Below are 15,068 nucleotides of genomic sequence, written 5' to 3'. Positions count from 1 at the left end.
TGTTTGGCTCCCTCATGAAATTGTTTTTATAATACTAATACGTATTAGATATAAGTAATTAACCAAACTTAATCTACGCTTGCTAACCTTGAGTAATTGACAGTAATTATTTTGATTATTTAAATAATAAAAAACTGCAATAATTACTGAATTTATTATTAAAATACTCAAAACATTACTGTGTTAATTAGTCAAGGTTAGCAAGCGAAGCGAGTGTAGGTTAAGTTTGGTTAAATTATATTTATGAAATAAATAAATATAAATGGTTAGAAAAATGGTAATATAATGGTTATATCAAGTCATATTAACAATAACCCAAACGTTTGCAATTTATTGGCTGACGGGCTAATGCATAAGTATCTTAACTTTAAATTATAATAAAAGATCAAAGGTAAACGCTTCAAAATTTTTTAGAGGATTATTTCCTAAAATTTTCATTTTCTTTCTTTTGTATACCTTCAAAATTTACTTTTAGTGTCAAACTGTCAAGAAATCCATCATTTTTAAATAATACTTTTTTGGGATTAACTTTTATTGTATGTTAATAAAAACATTTTTACAAATTTTTCTTCCAGCATTTAGGTACGAAACAAAACTGAGTATTTGTTTTTTAAAATAATATTTAGTAAAAAGATAATAATTTTTTTGAAAATAAAAAGTTATTCTTTCAAATTCATAAACAATTAGTATCTACAATAGCTTTATAATTAAAAATTTCTACAACATATATATGATATTTTTTTTATAAAAGTTATTTGATTTGTCTAACTTTACCAAATACAACTCCACCAATGTGCATTTATATATAAAATTGATTGCAATTTTATACATAAAATTGCATTTATGTATAAATTGAGTGTAAAAGTTTATCACAATTAATTAACATGTACATTTATATATTATTATCTTACAGTTTCAAAAAAATTTACATTTGTATATTTTTTTCATGAATGCAATGAGTAAAACTCAATTTTTTAAATAAAAAAAATCAACAATACTAAATTATTTTCTCATTACACTTTATTTTGGTCTCTTTTACTAACACCATAAAACAAGATTAACAATGTAGAACCATGATTCATTACTGTAGAGAAGTTTTGTGTAGCTTTGTTAACGATATTAATTGAATAACATTAAAAATTGTCTTGCTAATTTTAATAATCATGATACTTTTACCTAACACCGTTCAGTTTATTACAGTTGGACACCAAATACAGAATTGCAAAATTTTATTTGTCAGAATAAGCGATAACATATATAAAATAGGGACCTGTGAAATATACATGAACAACCTATACCAATATTGTTAGAATCAACTGTGCATCGGAAAGGTGCAGAAAGTTAGTAATCTATGTAAAAAATGGAGAGACCAAGCCTTAATCTGTGTTTAATAGACACGTTATCTATTTAACACTAACAGTTCCTCGATACTGTCTCCCTGCCACCATTCCTTTACTGGGTTCTACTGAACACACAATGACTTTGCGATCTAGAGAAGTAAGTTGCTGGTATGCTTACTACACAAACAAGGGTTACTAGCTGCCTGCAAGCCCTGAATCAAGTAACTTAAAAAAAATCACTTCCACTTATAGAGACTTCCAAAATATCATACAAACTGATCGATTGATCGTTAAGGTCTTTCAAGATAATATCTTCACTGTTTTAGAAAATCAGTTAAAAATATTAATTAGTTACAAATGTAATGTTAAAATTTATATTATAGTATTTAAATCTGGATAGGAATCGATATTTAAATAACAAAATTAAATCAATAATTATTTACATAAATAATAAGCAGAAATATAACTGTTTTATAGATTCATTTTACCTTTTCATTACTGGTGTGCAGAATATAATTGTCCTATGCTTATTTTCACAATTGCTACCTATATATTTTCCTATTATAGTTCACATCGGATCAACAAGAGCAAGTGCTATATTACTTTTTTTATTGTATTACGTTTATAAGTGTTTAAATTATATTAGCGATTATTTTTAATTGCTATACAGCCCGGTTAATCATAGACCCCAATATGTACGTTTTATATTACATATGATCAACTGAGTATATATTATGTATTATGCATTGTGAATCATATTTATTAACACAATATTACGTTCTGAACAGTAAAATAATGAACTCATTAATAAAGTATTTGATACTTGATTTTAAGTGACTATTTAATACAATAACGAAAGAAATATTAAAATTAATATTAATACTACAATAAAAATAACAAATAAAAATTAACAAGGAATTAGAAACAAAGATGCACTTTTCTTTAACAAGAATAAAATCCTTTTACTATATAAGTGCTTTCAGATACATCCATTTGGTATCATTAAATCACCTACATACATTGGTTAAACAATTTAAGATATTTAAAAACTTATAAAATGAGTAACATTAAAAATAATCTGGTTGCAAAATATATTGGATGCCTGATCAAAATATTTTTTAAATGGTTATAAGGCAAAATGCTATAATTAATAATCACCCTTAACCTTACAATTACGCTAATCACTTACAATCATTACAGGTCATATTACAGGACATGTAAACCACCGCAAACCGTGAAAAATAAATGATAAATTAGAATCTGACACTGAAAATATACATACATATTATAAATAGGGAGATATAAATAAATTCAAAAAATAAATAAGGTTTATCCTCCATGCTTAATTTATATCTGGAAGAAAAAAATTAAAGAATTAGAAGAAACAACTGACAGCGGGCAAAATTCCTGGGAGAGAAATGAAAATGTTTAGGTTCTCTAGTAACATTGTAATTTTGGCTGAAACAGAAATGAATCACATAAGTTATGAGCACTATGAATTTTTTGTTTTGGGAAGAATTAAATTTGAAAGAGCAAGAGTAAACACAGGTGGTAATGAATATAAAAAAGGAGGATAAAAAGGAATTAAACATTTACATATTAAGAACAAAATATTAGAATTTGGGAATTTCTTATCTGAGAAGTAAACTTACGAAGATCAGATGAGTAGAGAAGATATCAAAATCAGACTATTAAAAGAAAATAGATTTGATGAAACCAAACATATATCTACTTAATAATTAAAAGAAATCCTAGAAAGTCTTGCAGAGAAAACAACATTGTAACGTGGAAAAAAAGGCCCAAAGAACAGTGAATAGAGGCTAATGAAATGCGGTCTTACAGTAGAAAGCAGAAAATTCAGTGGTATAAATAAATGTTAAATATGTGTAGAGAGAAATTAGAAGCACAACTTTGTAAATAGGTCAGGAACGTTTTACCACATTATTTAATATGTACTGTATTAATTATTTACTCTATTAAGAAGGATAAGTGAATTTTGTTCAAAAAGAAGTGAAGATGAAAACAAAGACAAAGATAAGGAAGATAAGGATAATTTAGAAAGCTGCATATACAGACAGGATGATAGTTGGAACAAGCAATTAAAATAAGCACATAATGAAGTAAAAATTTATTTTTATTTTCATATTTATATCGCTACAAAAAAGCTACATCTACATAAATTAACATACATTTTACATAAGTTATTTTGCAATGTCTTAATTGAGATCACTTCAATCGACTACAGACACAATGAGAATACATGTTTTTTTTTTTTAAATCTCCATTAAAAAGAAATTACAACAAAGTATATGATGACCTCACAGCCTACCATCACTATTTCGGGGGACATGATGTAATTTCAAGAAATATCAAAGTTCTCATAATCAAAAGTCATAATCAAAATTCTCCAAGTAGGAGCTACATCTTCATCTTGCTGAAACCATGTAGTGACATTATTAACAATTGTTCAGTCTATTACTGAAAAAGATAAGAATTATGTTGCTCTGCCACTGTGAAGTCACATTAACTCCACAGACATTTTCACTTTCAAAAATATGGCTCTATAATTCTTTTGTTGACACTGCATACCAGATTGTTCCATTTTCTGTATGGTTACTGGTGTGAAAACAAAAATACTCTTCATCCCAGTAGCAAAATTTCTGTAATTCTATTTCGTTTACAAATAAATTTATATGAAAGAAACTTCATCGAACATGAAGAGATTTTTCATCACATTTTGCTAAAAATTGTTGAGCAAAAGAGACTCTTCTATCAAAGTCATTTGTTTTCAATTCTTAGAATAGCTGAATTGTGTACAAATCAAACTTAAAATCTCATATGAATATTCTGTCTTAAATGCAACAAGAAAAGTCTAATATAAGGTGATCAAGACTTCTTCCAACATTTCTGATATTCAGATATTTTTATTCGACCTGGCTGCTCCTTACTTAATATTAAACCCTATTTCATAATTTACAACCCATACCTTCACAACATGGGCTGATGGAACCGGATCATAACAATGAAGTTGAAAATTAACAATTTCTTATTGATCATTTTCTCATAACAATCACAGTTTTCATAAAAACAATTTTACCAGATATGCACAACATACTCCCAACCAATACTTCATTACATGTAAAATAATTTCAACTAGGGAACAAAATGACATCATAATAGTCTAATTCAAACTATGGCTTTGTAATAAATGATTAAAAATATCCACACTTTTTACTAAACATCACCTGTTCATTCATAATGAAAAAATTCCTTTTTGACCTAAAATGCGTATATTAAAATGATATAGTTCATATATTCTTTTAATTTTTTCTCTACTCAATACTTTTATACAATAATTTTAAACAGTGTAATAAATCTGCTATTTATGTGTGTCGTTATTTAATAGAGCAAACACTAATTTTAGATGAAAAATTTCATTTAAATAAAAATTATTTATCGCTGAATAAATAAAAATTGTAATGTGAATAAGTTTTATCTTGTTACAAACTTACTAGAAAAAAAGAAGAAAATTTTCATCAACATATCATAACATAAACTACAACAATCAACACTATTCAATTAGCAGCTGAGAGGCAAGATCTGATATTCAAACTACACAGACCAGCCAATAGATTTAAAATTCAGATAATAGTAGCATTATAAACATATTTTTTCATTCCTGTATGAAAAATGCAGATAATTAGGTTAACACAATGACTAAGCTGATCCACCACTTTTCTCCTTTACACAACTTTTGGACAGCAGCAAACATCTCACTTCTTCATATGCCTGTCTTATTATTACTGCTGTCTTCATAACACAGTGATAATAGTTAGGCTTACATGATTTAGTTATAAGTTTGTTTGATCTCTCTTTATTATGGCATTATCTACTTTATAAACAGTAAGAAAAGAAGAAAAACTAGAAAATAAAAATACGTTTCTAATATTAAGTGGATATTGAATTTGGCACTAAATTTCTAAAAAGTTAAATCTCTGACAACCTTTTATCAAAGAGGAATTAAGTATTTGCAGGCGGACACTGTAAGAATTCTTGCAAATGACTCAACTATTTACGAAAAAGAAAAAGCCCTTTACAGACTTTGAAATGATAAAAAGACTGTACAACAGTACGATATTAAATGAAGTATCATAGAAAAAATTAAATCAAATGTGGCTTCATTAGCTGAGCAAATCCCAATGTCAGACATGATACCTCATAAATTCAAAGTTCTTGGTTAAGAACATTTTGAAATTATCCAAAGTTGGAAAGGATAGAAACAATATCAACAGATGTTAATAAGTCAACAGATTAAGCCATTTTTCAATTGAACATAGTGTTTTTTTGGGAGGTAGATACTTTCATGAAGTTAACATCACTTCCCCCACAAGAAAACACTACTGGAGAAATTATCTTCAAAAAAATTCAAAACTTTTTCAGTTAAAACAAAACATATCTGTAGAAGATTTGTCTCCTTGGCAAAAGACAGTGGTTCCTCTATGAATTGGAAGAGAAAGTGATATAGTTACAAGAAAACAGATTTTACCCCTAAAATTCAGTCCTTACACTGCATTATCCACCAAAGTATCCTGATTGTCAAACTTTCATGAGTATATGAAGGAACTTTTATAAATTTTAATATTAAAGTCAAATGTTTGGCAAAGACTCTTCTGTAAATTATTAGTGGATATGTCTATAGTATACCAAGGAATTCATCTCATTCAAAATAATACCTGTTGATTAATTTAAGTCTTATAGAAGTTGAATGAGTTCAGAAATGAGTACTAACAATCTGAGATATTGTTAATAATTTTCTTTAATCTTCCACTCAGAAAGGCGTTACAGAATTCAAAAGATTGCTGCAGGATAAAAGTTTAATGTATAACTTATAATTAAATGTATCAATAACTAAAGTATTATTATGTGATATATATTTGTCACTGATTTGCTGAACTGCTAATTTCAAGAAAAATGTAGGCTAATAAATGATCTGGTTGAGAGGCTAAACTCATTTCATGGAAAATTTGGACAATATTTCTTTGAATTAAATATCAGAAAAGTAACTTAATTTCCTGACATTGTATTTAATTCTTGATTTATGAAGAAAGTGGACAAAAGTTTCAAGACTAAAAAAAATCATAAATGGCTGTCCGCAAAATACTAATTGTTTCAGAATGGACTGCTGGCATAAACAACTGAATAGCCCAGTATAACAAATTTAGATACACGTAGAAATTCATATTGTTTTATCAAAAAAATTATTTTTTAAATTTGTAAAAATTAAATAAAAGGCACAAGAATCTAGTTATAAGAACTATACACTATTAAAATGCTGTGTACTTAAAAGCTATAATATTATTTATTATTATTCATAATGCATACATTGCAACCCGTTCAACTATTGAATAATAAGCAACCCCCTGGCCAAATGAGATGAGGATCATATGTATGACATGTACATGGCGTAGTCTTATACAGACTCAGGCTGACCATTCCTGAGATGTGTGGTAATTTAACTTCAACCACCAAAGTACACTGGTATCCACAGTCTAGTATTAAAATCTGAATAAAAGCAACCAACTTCTCTATGATTTGAACCCAAAAACCTTCAATTTTGAAAATCAAAGCTATAATATAGCACAGAATGTTTGACAAATAAAACATTAAGTTGAATTATCGCCTCAGACAGAAATAATAGTCTTCATTCTTATTTAAAAATAACTTCAAAGACCAAAAGAATTTCATTTGACAGAAATCTCAAATCAGTAAGCCACAGTAATAAAATAAAGTTTTAATACTCATATAATGAAGAAATAAAAATAAACAAAAATTTTAACAAACTACAATTTTGGACATCGAACAGACAGATCTTTATACACATATTTTACACTGGATGAATTCACCTCATTTTCTCAGTCAAGTGCTGCTGAAATCAAAATGTCAAAACAATCAGATATATAAGCTGTTCAAGAATAATTGTGTATGTAGCAAGATGGATACACAAATTCTAAGTACAAAAAAAATATGGTAAAGTATAAATTAAATATTAAAAATATGCCTAATAATCTGAGTTTGCTTGAATAGATAACAAACTTACAAATCTACTCAATTCAATGCACACCTAAATTTAAAAAAGAATCAACATTAATTCTAGGAAGTATTAGGAGCTTATGTAACCTAATCAGACTTGGCCTTACATGTAATTCACCAAATTAAAAAAAGAAACTAAAACCCTTTTATTTAATATTGATAAATTGACAACTGTTACTAAACTCATCAAAACATTTCACTTTATAAAAAGAAGATAAACACTTTAAGAAATAAATGATATAACCTGTAATTCCAGCACACAAGTTACACAAAGCACTTCTAACTATTCCAATTTCATAATCTGAGGATATATAAAATGTGAAAATAATGCTTGAGAATTATACGAAACTTCATACACAGAGACTGAGATACTACTTAATATCATTAATTATCAGCTACAATAAGTAAATTATATTAAATGACATGGGCTTGGTTCAAACCAAAACAACAAAAAGTTATTTAAAATTTAGTTTGGTTGTTTAGTTTCAATTGTTAGTGCTGATTCAAGACTGATAAGCCTGCGTCTTAACAGTATCAATTAAATCTCGCAACATTGCGAGACGTACAAAGTGAGTCAACACCTCTGTCTTAAACAACAATATATCAAAAAACTCAGAAAATTAAAATTAAATGATTTAAAGGGATATTTTAAAACTGACAAATAACTTCAATAATTTTATTGTCAACATTTTATTATTTTCAACAATCTGTCAATAATTTTATTTCCTTCTATTAACAAAAATGGATAATACAATAACTGCATACCTCTGTCTTTCCATTTCAGCAAGTCTATCAACTTCATCCATTTTTCTATCATGGTACAACTTTTTCTTGAGATAGTGAACAGATTTTGATCCATCATCAGACAAATCCGAACTAGTACTAGAGGACTCCGAATGCGATCTTTTTCTATAAAAACAAATAATTGCTTCTTTAAAAACTGTAAAACCGATTATTTCTCTTATATGGTCACAAAGCACAGTTTTTTCTAGGTGGCGATCAGTTGACCTAACCCATCTGCTAGGTCAATTTATAGCCACACATATGTAAAGTGAAGCTCACTTTATTGGAAAAATTTAAGTGATTAAGTTACAAAACGTACTAAATAGTCAAAACTCGACTATTCGAGTAACTATATTATGGGTCCACTAGACCTGATGAGAGGAAAACATTATTTTGTTATTTCACAAGCAAGTAGTAAAATGTAATTTAACATAAAACGTTTACAACATATATCCTACTTCAACTCACTAATAAAAAACGATAAAATTTTAAAAAACAAACCTTGATTTAGAACTTCTCTCTCTTGACTTATCCCGATGTTTATTGTGGCTCCTATCGCGAGATTTCGATCTCTTATGAGAATGCTTGCTTTTATGCCTTCGTCGCGGAGATTTACTTCTAGATCTACCCATTCTTAAATAAATTGACGTCACTTCTTTCAACAAAAGTTTAATAACAGATATAATGACAAACACCGAACCATAACAATAAATACGAACTCAGTTGATTCGTAGGGTTATGTTGGAGCCTCATGTAAAACTTAATCTTTACATACAGATGTGCTCTCATAATCTAGCGTCATCAGTATTTTCAATGAGCGGTGAAAATTAACGTTTAGAATTTGAACTTTCCTTTAACTAACTTTAGGTAAATTTCTACGCATAGTTTTTTAATTATGTCTAGTTTCCCCTCCAAAAAAAAACTTAGCTTAATAAATTTAGAAAATATATGAATATTTATAATCGTACGATACTTTGTATAATGCTGTAAATAAATGTAACAAATAACGAAAACAGATTTTAAATTATCTAATTTTTGATTTCCTATGTTTAATAATAAACTTTCAGTGTTACGGATGAAGTCCACAAAAAAGGAACTGAAATAGTTTTGTCCGTTTTCAGAACTTTATTTCTTTGAAGTTCATTGAAAGAACTAGGAGAATAGAGCCATCAACTCCACGTAAAAAAACAAGATCTGTAAACATGAATATTTTAGTACATTGGTACTAATTTTCATTAATATAATGGTGATATTAACAAATAGAAAGTCAGACGGATAAGAATAAATTAACGTGATTACTTTTACTTTTCTCCTTAATATAAAACAGAACTGAAGAATGAAAGTAAGTAATTTTTTTTAATAAATAGTTTAATTCAGCTCATTTTCTAAATGCAAGAAAATATTATTTAAAAGACCTTTTCATCCCTATAAACCAGTTCTTCAGAGTAAATTTGCTGCTACACAGCTAGGTAGGAAATGTCTTGTAGTTTTGAAAAGATCTTCTGAAAATATTTTCAAGTTCGGTAGTTAAAAAGTGAACCATATTAAACTGATAATTTTAAATCTATTTTGATAGCCTACAGAAATTACTTCGCTTAATAAATAATTAACAAAATTATCGCTCTTAGTTAAGACTACGCGTTATTATTGTGTTCGCTCATACAGAACTATGTACAAGTAGTAATTATCAATCAACTTTGAAACAATAATTAAACGATCATAGTTCTACCACCATTAAACCTCGCTAAGTTTGTATTAATTTTAACAAATTAAGCTTATTAGGAAATTTAACTAATAAAAAGTGAAAATAAGAATAAAATGCAAATCTGAATTGTCAGTTGTAATTTATTGTAGAAGGTTTTACCAAAAAAAATCTTGTTATCAGTATATTAAGCTCTAAGTTTAGAAACACCGGATATCGCCACTCTTAACAGTCGAGGATATTCTTTCTCTATATTTTCATGATTGCTATATATATTTTGTAAATAAAGTATGCGAAGGGAAAAACAAAAATTTCATGAAAAAGCGTCAGATTAAGAATCTGGAAGTGTTTTTAAAGTCAAGGTTGTAGGAAAACTATTTCAGAAAAAACCTTAGAATTAAATATGGAGTAAAACATAGAGTAAAGTACCTAACACATAACCGTTTAGAGACAAATGTGAAATCAAGTGCAGAGCAAAGACCACATGTTAGTAATTTGGTAAGAAAACTGCTCTACCGCATCTGATCGTCTTGTTTTAACGAAATAGGTACCGTCATGTTAAATTGGAACTTTTTATTAAAAAAAAAAAACCATTACACTCGTAAGATTTTACCTACTTACAATAACCTTACTGTAAATTTTAATAAAAATAGGAAAACACTTATGACCATAATTGTAGCACAAAAATTCGCAAAGTTGGGTTAAAATAGAAAAAGAATAGTGAACTGCAAGGTAAGCATTTTTATGGAAGCATTCTAATAACGCCAAACAAAGGTGATACTGTTTAATTGAGCTACCTGTTTGGTACGAAGCAGTCAATTGGAAAATTCATTGTTTTGGCCAGTTTATCCAGGGATCAACTGCAACTAGTCAAAAAGGTCTTTATTAACGTATTTTTCCTCACCTAACTCTCTCTAACTTGAAAGGAAGTCAGTGGCCTCATTCACCACTTACATCTCTCCTCGTGACGAAAATGTATTACATCCTCCATCAAAATAGAGCTTGTGATGAGGACTTCACCACCAGTCCGACCCAGTGGGTTAAAATAGGGCCCTGATCACACGCATCACTGATAGACTGAAAAGTACTTGGGCGATAAGAAGGAATCGCACTGGGAGAAAACGCGTACGTTGTAACTCTCACAAAGCCCTGTAAATTGTGGATGTGTGTAAATTGTTTACAGATCACACATCCATCCAACTAAAAAAAAACAAAATTGTATCCGTAACAAAAGAAAGCATCTACCCGTCAATTAATAAGAAAGATTCCAACAGCAAAGGACTAATGTCCAGGCACTGAAATATATAAAACGGGGTGCCACTTCCCTCTCAGAGGCAACCCCTTGCCACGACACACTTGCGATTCGTTCCGTTTCAGTCAAAGATCTCTCAACAGAGAGACCTTGACGAATTGGAAATAAGAACGAAAAGTAAATGAAATGCAGTTCGGACGTGTCATCACCGAATGATCAGTTCCTGACTCCTAAAATACGATTTTTTAAGAACCGCCTAAAGTTTAAGGTCCAAAGCTGGCCCAGCCCGGGAATTTAATTTAATAGAAATAAACTTAATCTTTTTTCAATTGTGCAAAAATAAAAAGTACCAAAAAATCTTCAAAATTTATATACTACTACCGTATTAAGTACAAATAATGTATTTTTTTTTTAATAAAACAATTTTCCTTGATCCCGTAAAGATGGAAACGCAATTTACCTTTATGTTTTGTAAAAAATAAGTATTTAACAAAATGTTGAATGGTGTTATAAAAATATTTTTATTTTGGAAAAAAATACTTTTCCATTATTATTAAAAATCAGTATTGACAATGAAAAGAGATCTGCTATATTATAAAGTATCAATTTGATCGGAATAAGAATGTTGCAGTATAAATATTAAATTATTATTATTTTTTTAATTCGAAGTCACATCACATTGATTACCTTAATAAGGAATATTGACGGTGGGACACGTTTATCAATTTTGTCTTCCTAGTAAAGGCATGGTTGGTGCAGGAAATACAAAAATTCCCTGCAACACCTTTTCATTTATACTAAAATAGTTAGATATTCTAGCAGTACGACTACACTTACCATCAAACTACTACAATTACAACATTCAACACATAATGTACTATTCGTAAAAAGATCTAAAAAAGAGTTGAAATGTTTTGTATGAAAAAAAATTGAATTAAAATGTATTGTAGTAAAAACCGAAAAAAGTAGAACTTTAGCCTGTCGGCCTAAAAGTATGAATTGAAACAGTTAGTTGCTACTAGCACATCATAAGATATAATGTTAAAAACAGTTCAGCTTGATACAAAACGTATCGAAAATTTTGTAAAAAAAAATGAAAGAGGAGTTTTCTTTTTAAGAGGTAAAAAGGTATTTTATTTTAAAACAATAAGTTGATTTATAAAAATACGAAAATCCTCATTCATTTAGTGAGTTAATACATATATTTTACACAGAAAATGCAGGTATTTTTATTCGTAGAACATACCTGCATTTTCTGTGTAAGAATGTAAGACAGTTATTTTATACTGATTTGAATACTAGATCGTGGATACCGTTGTTCCAACATTTCAGTGGGTGTTCCTTGGTGGTTGGGTTTCAGTTAACCACACATCTCAGGAACGGTCGAACTGAGACTGAACAAGATGACACTTCATTTACACTCGTACATATCATTCTCATTCATCCTCTGAAGTAATATCTGAACGGTAATTCCCGGAGGCTAAACAGAAAAAGAAAGAAGAAGGTTCCTGGAATTTTTTACTTTTGGAAAATCCAATTGTTTAAGTTGGCAGTCTTGTTGTATCGTTTTATGTTTCCCTTAAATTTGAGGTTATGTCGTGCAAAAATGCCGGCTGTTTTAAATAATGTTCGTAATTTATTATTCTGCACTTTCGGGGGTCGTTTTATTGACATTATGTTCTCACGTGTTACATTACTAGCATATTTTCTAATTCTAATTTTATTTGTGTTCGATTGTTTTGTAAAATATTACGAATCTTGGCTTAAATTAGTTTTCGAAACTAATACTGTTTTATCGTCTGTAGCTGGAGAAAGACCATTTACTACCATTAGTTTAAGTATTCTTCTTCTAGTTGCTTTATATATAGTCGTTAATCTCTTGTTAATTCACATTAAAGCCACATATATAAAATTTCGTTCCGGCAGACCTCCTGTTGGAAGACTTATAATAGCATATAAATTCATTCTGCAAGATTGTTATAATAATGAAAAAGTTATCACCAAAACGCAGCAACTCTTCCCTAACAAGAAATTAATCCAGATTTATTACTATAGCTGCAAGGTATGTGTAATTTTAAATAGTTTGATTATTAGCAAATTACTTCATTTTTATAAAAAAAAATACCTTAAAAGCAATAACACAGTTATAACTAAAAGTTGGATATGAATTTTCAGTAATTTGTAGTTTTGTAAATTAAGCGAGTTGTTTTTTCAAATGAGAGAGCAGCTGTAATTCTATTTATACTGTCTTAGACAGAAATCTTCTGAACAAGGGTACAGTTACTTTTACTAAATGTGTAAGGTTAGACTGTAATAGTTATACACCTATATAGCCTACCAAAACTATTGCAATAAATTAAATCTTTATTTGTTGACTAATGTATTGTTATATACTGTCAACAATTGCTGTTTGTTATTTAGTTTGAAGATACTTATAAATCATTCTGTGAAATTATTAAACATTAAAACATTGGATTTACAGTAATTGTTTATAACAAATACAGAAATAAAGTTTTTATTTAAAAAAATTGAATTATATACATAAGTTGTTTATAAAAAAAGTCTGCGTAAATAATTATTTAACTGGAAATGACAGAATATTACTGAAGCACTTTTTATAAAGAAATATTCTAGCAGTCTTTTTGACATGAAAATCCTTTGTTGGAGTGACATTAGATACATTTATGCAGGTCTAGTATGTAAATAACTAGTTAGTTTCTTACTTGGCATAGCCATATAAATATGGTTTATTATACCAGTAAAGACTGATATGTGCCAAGTAGAAATTTAAATCTTTTTTTTTAGGACAAATAGGCCTAACCAAATGATTGCCATTACTACCCCAGTGGCAAACATAAAAGAAAAAATCAACAATGTGTCGTACCACTAGTGAAGTTCATTTCTCCAGAAACTGAATGAAATGTTAGCAACTCATAGCTATAAACTATATAAAAATAAATCAGTTACCAATGAGACCAAGAGAGATACTGAAATTAACTGGAAACTGGAAGAACCAAAAGAATTGCATCCAGAGGTCAGTTCTTTTGCTGTCTTAAAAAAAAGACTTTGTTCATCCTATAAGTCATCATTTTGTTACTGATGCAAATTACAACCATCTTTTTCTGTTTAGCTTCCAAAACCACTGTAAGGTATTACTTAAGAGGATGATATGTATGAATGTAAATGAAGTGTAGTCTTGTACAGTCTCAGGTTGATCATTCCTGACGTGTGGTTAATTGAAACCCAACCGCCAAAGAACACCTATATCTATGATCTAGTATTCAAATCCATATAAAAAGTACCTGCCTTTAATAGGATTTGAACTTTAGAACTCTTGATTTTGAAATCAGCTGATTTCTGATGACGAGTTCACCATTAGACCAAAATGATCTGGAACCTAGCTAAAAGCAAAGTACTACTTGTGACCAGGTGTGTAATATTTTTTTAGTATAGTCACAGATATTGCATACTAAGATGTGCTTGAAGTGTGTATTAGGCAGTGCTACTTGTAAGATGCTTAAAGAAAACTATTATCTTCTGCTGATATGATGAAATAATGTTTAACATTTTACAAATGATGAACAGTTCTGTATAGTGTAAACACAATATGTTGTTGGCAAGATGAATTGGTACATCCACCAGTAATAAAAATTAATGGTATGTTTACATGGGGATCGTATCATTGCAAGTAATATCTTTTTTAATCTTAAACATTATTTCACTAAAAGTGTTTGTACAATACATAAAAGAAGATTTTTTGTTATAAGCAGACGGAGTAAAGTTGAAAATTGTTACTCACCAATCAGAATATATAAATAAACATAGGTTAAAAAGTGAAATCAATGTGCTGTGTGGTATAACTCTAAAAAATCATATTCTTCCTGTAAAAAGCACTTATTAA

General features: G+C 28.7%; 2 protein-coding genes across 5 annotated transcripts in view; one reads left to right on the top strand and one right to left on the bottom strand.

The window, feature by feature from the left end:
- Arglu1 (Arginine and glutamate rich 1) overlaps nt 1–9,035 on the bottom strand; it is a 40,881-nt gene extending 31,846 nt beyond the window's left edge. Inside the window, exons 1-2 of one of the 2 annotated variants that reach the window (XM_075355839.1) lie at nt 8,715–9,017; nt 8,196–8,339 (exon numbers count right to left, since the gene is read on the bottom strand). In XM_075355839.1, the coding sequence (XP_075211954.1) occupies nt 8,196–8,339; nt 8,715–8,845 (275 nt within the window). In that variant the 5' untranslated portion in view covers nt 8,846–9,017. Of the gene's footprint in view, nt 1–8,195; nt 8,340–8,714 lie in introns of both variants that reach the window. The other variant, XM_075355840.1, reaches the window with a different exon arrangement.
- Nucleotides 9,036–12,530: 3,495 nt separating this feature from the next.
- LOC142319023 (alpha-aspartyl dipeptidase-like) overlaps nt 12,531–15,068 on the top strand; it is a 30,208-nt gene continuing 27,670 nt past the window's right edge. The window contains exon 1 of one of the 3 annotated variants that reach the window (XM_075355837.1): nt 12,531–13,229. In XM_075355837.1, coding sequence (XP_075211952.1) covers nt 12,738–13,229 — 492 coding nt within the window. In that variant the 5' untranslated portion in view covers nt 12,531–12,737. Of the gene's footprint in view, nt 13,230–13,763; nt 14,597–15,068 lie in introns of those variants that run through there. The other 2 variants (XM_075355836.1, XM_075355838.1) reach the window with 2 other exon arrangements.

The sequence above is a fragment of the Lycorma delicatula genome, chromosome 2, assembly GCF_047948215.1.
Source record: "Lycorma delicatula isolate Av1 chromosome 2, ASM4794821v1, whole genome shotgun sequence".
In the NCBI taxonomy this organism is placed as follows: domain Eukaryota; kingdom Metazoa; phylum Arthropoda; class Insecta; order Hemiptera; family Fulgoridae; genus Lycorma; species Lycorma delicatula.
Note: the sequence above shows the minus strand (reverse complement) of the source record. Positions and strands in the feature narration are given on the sequence as shown.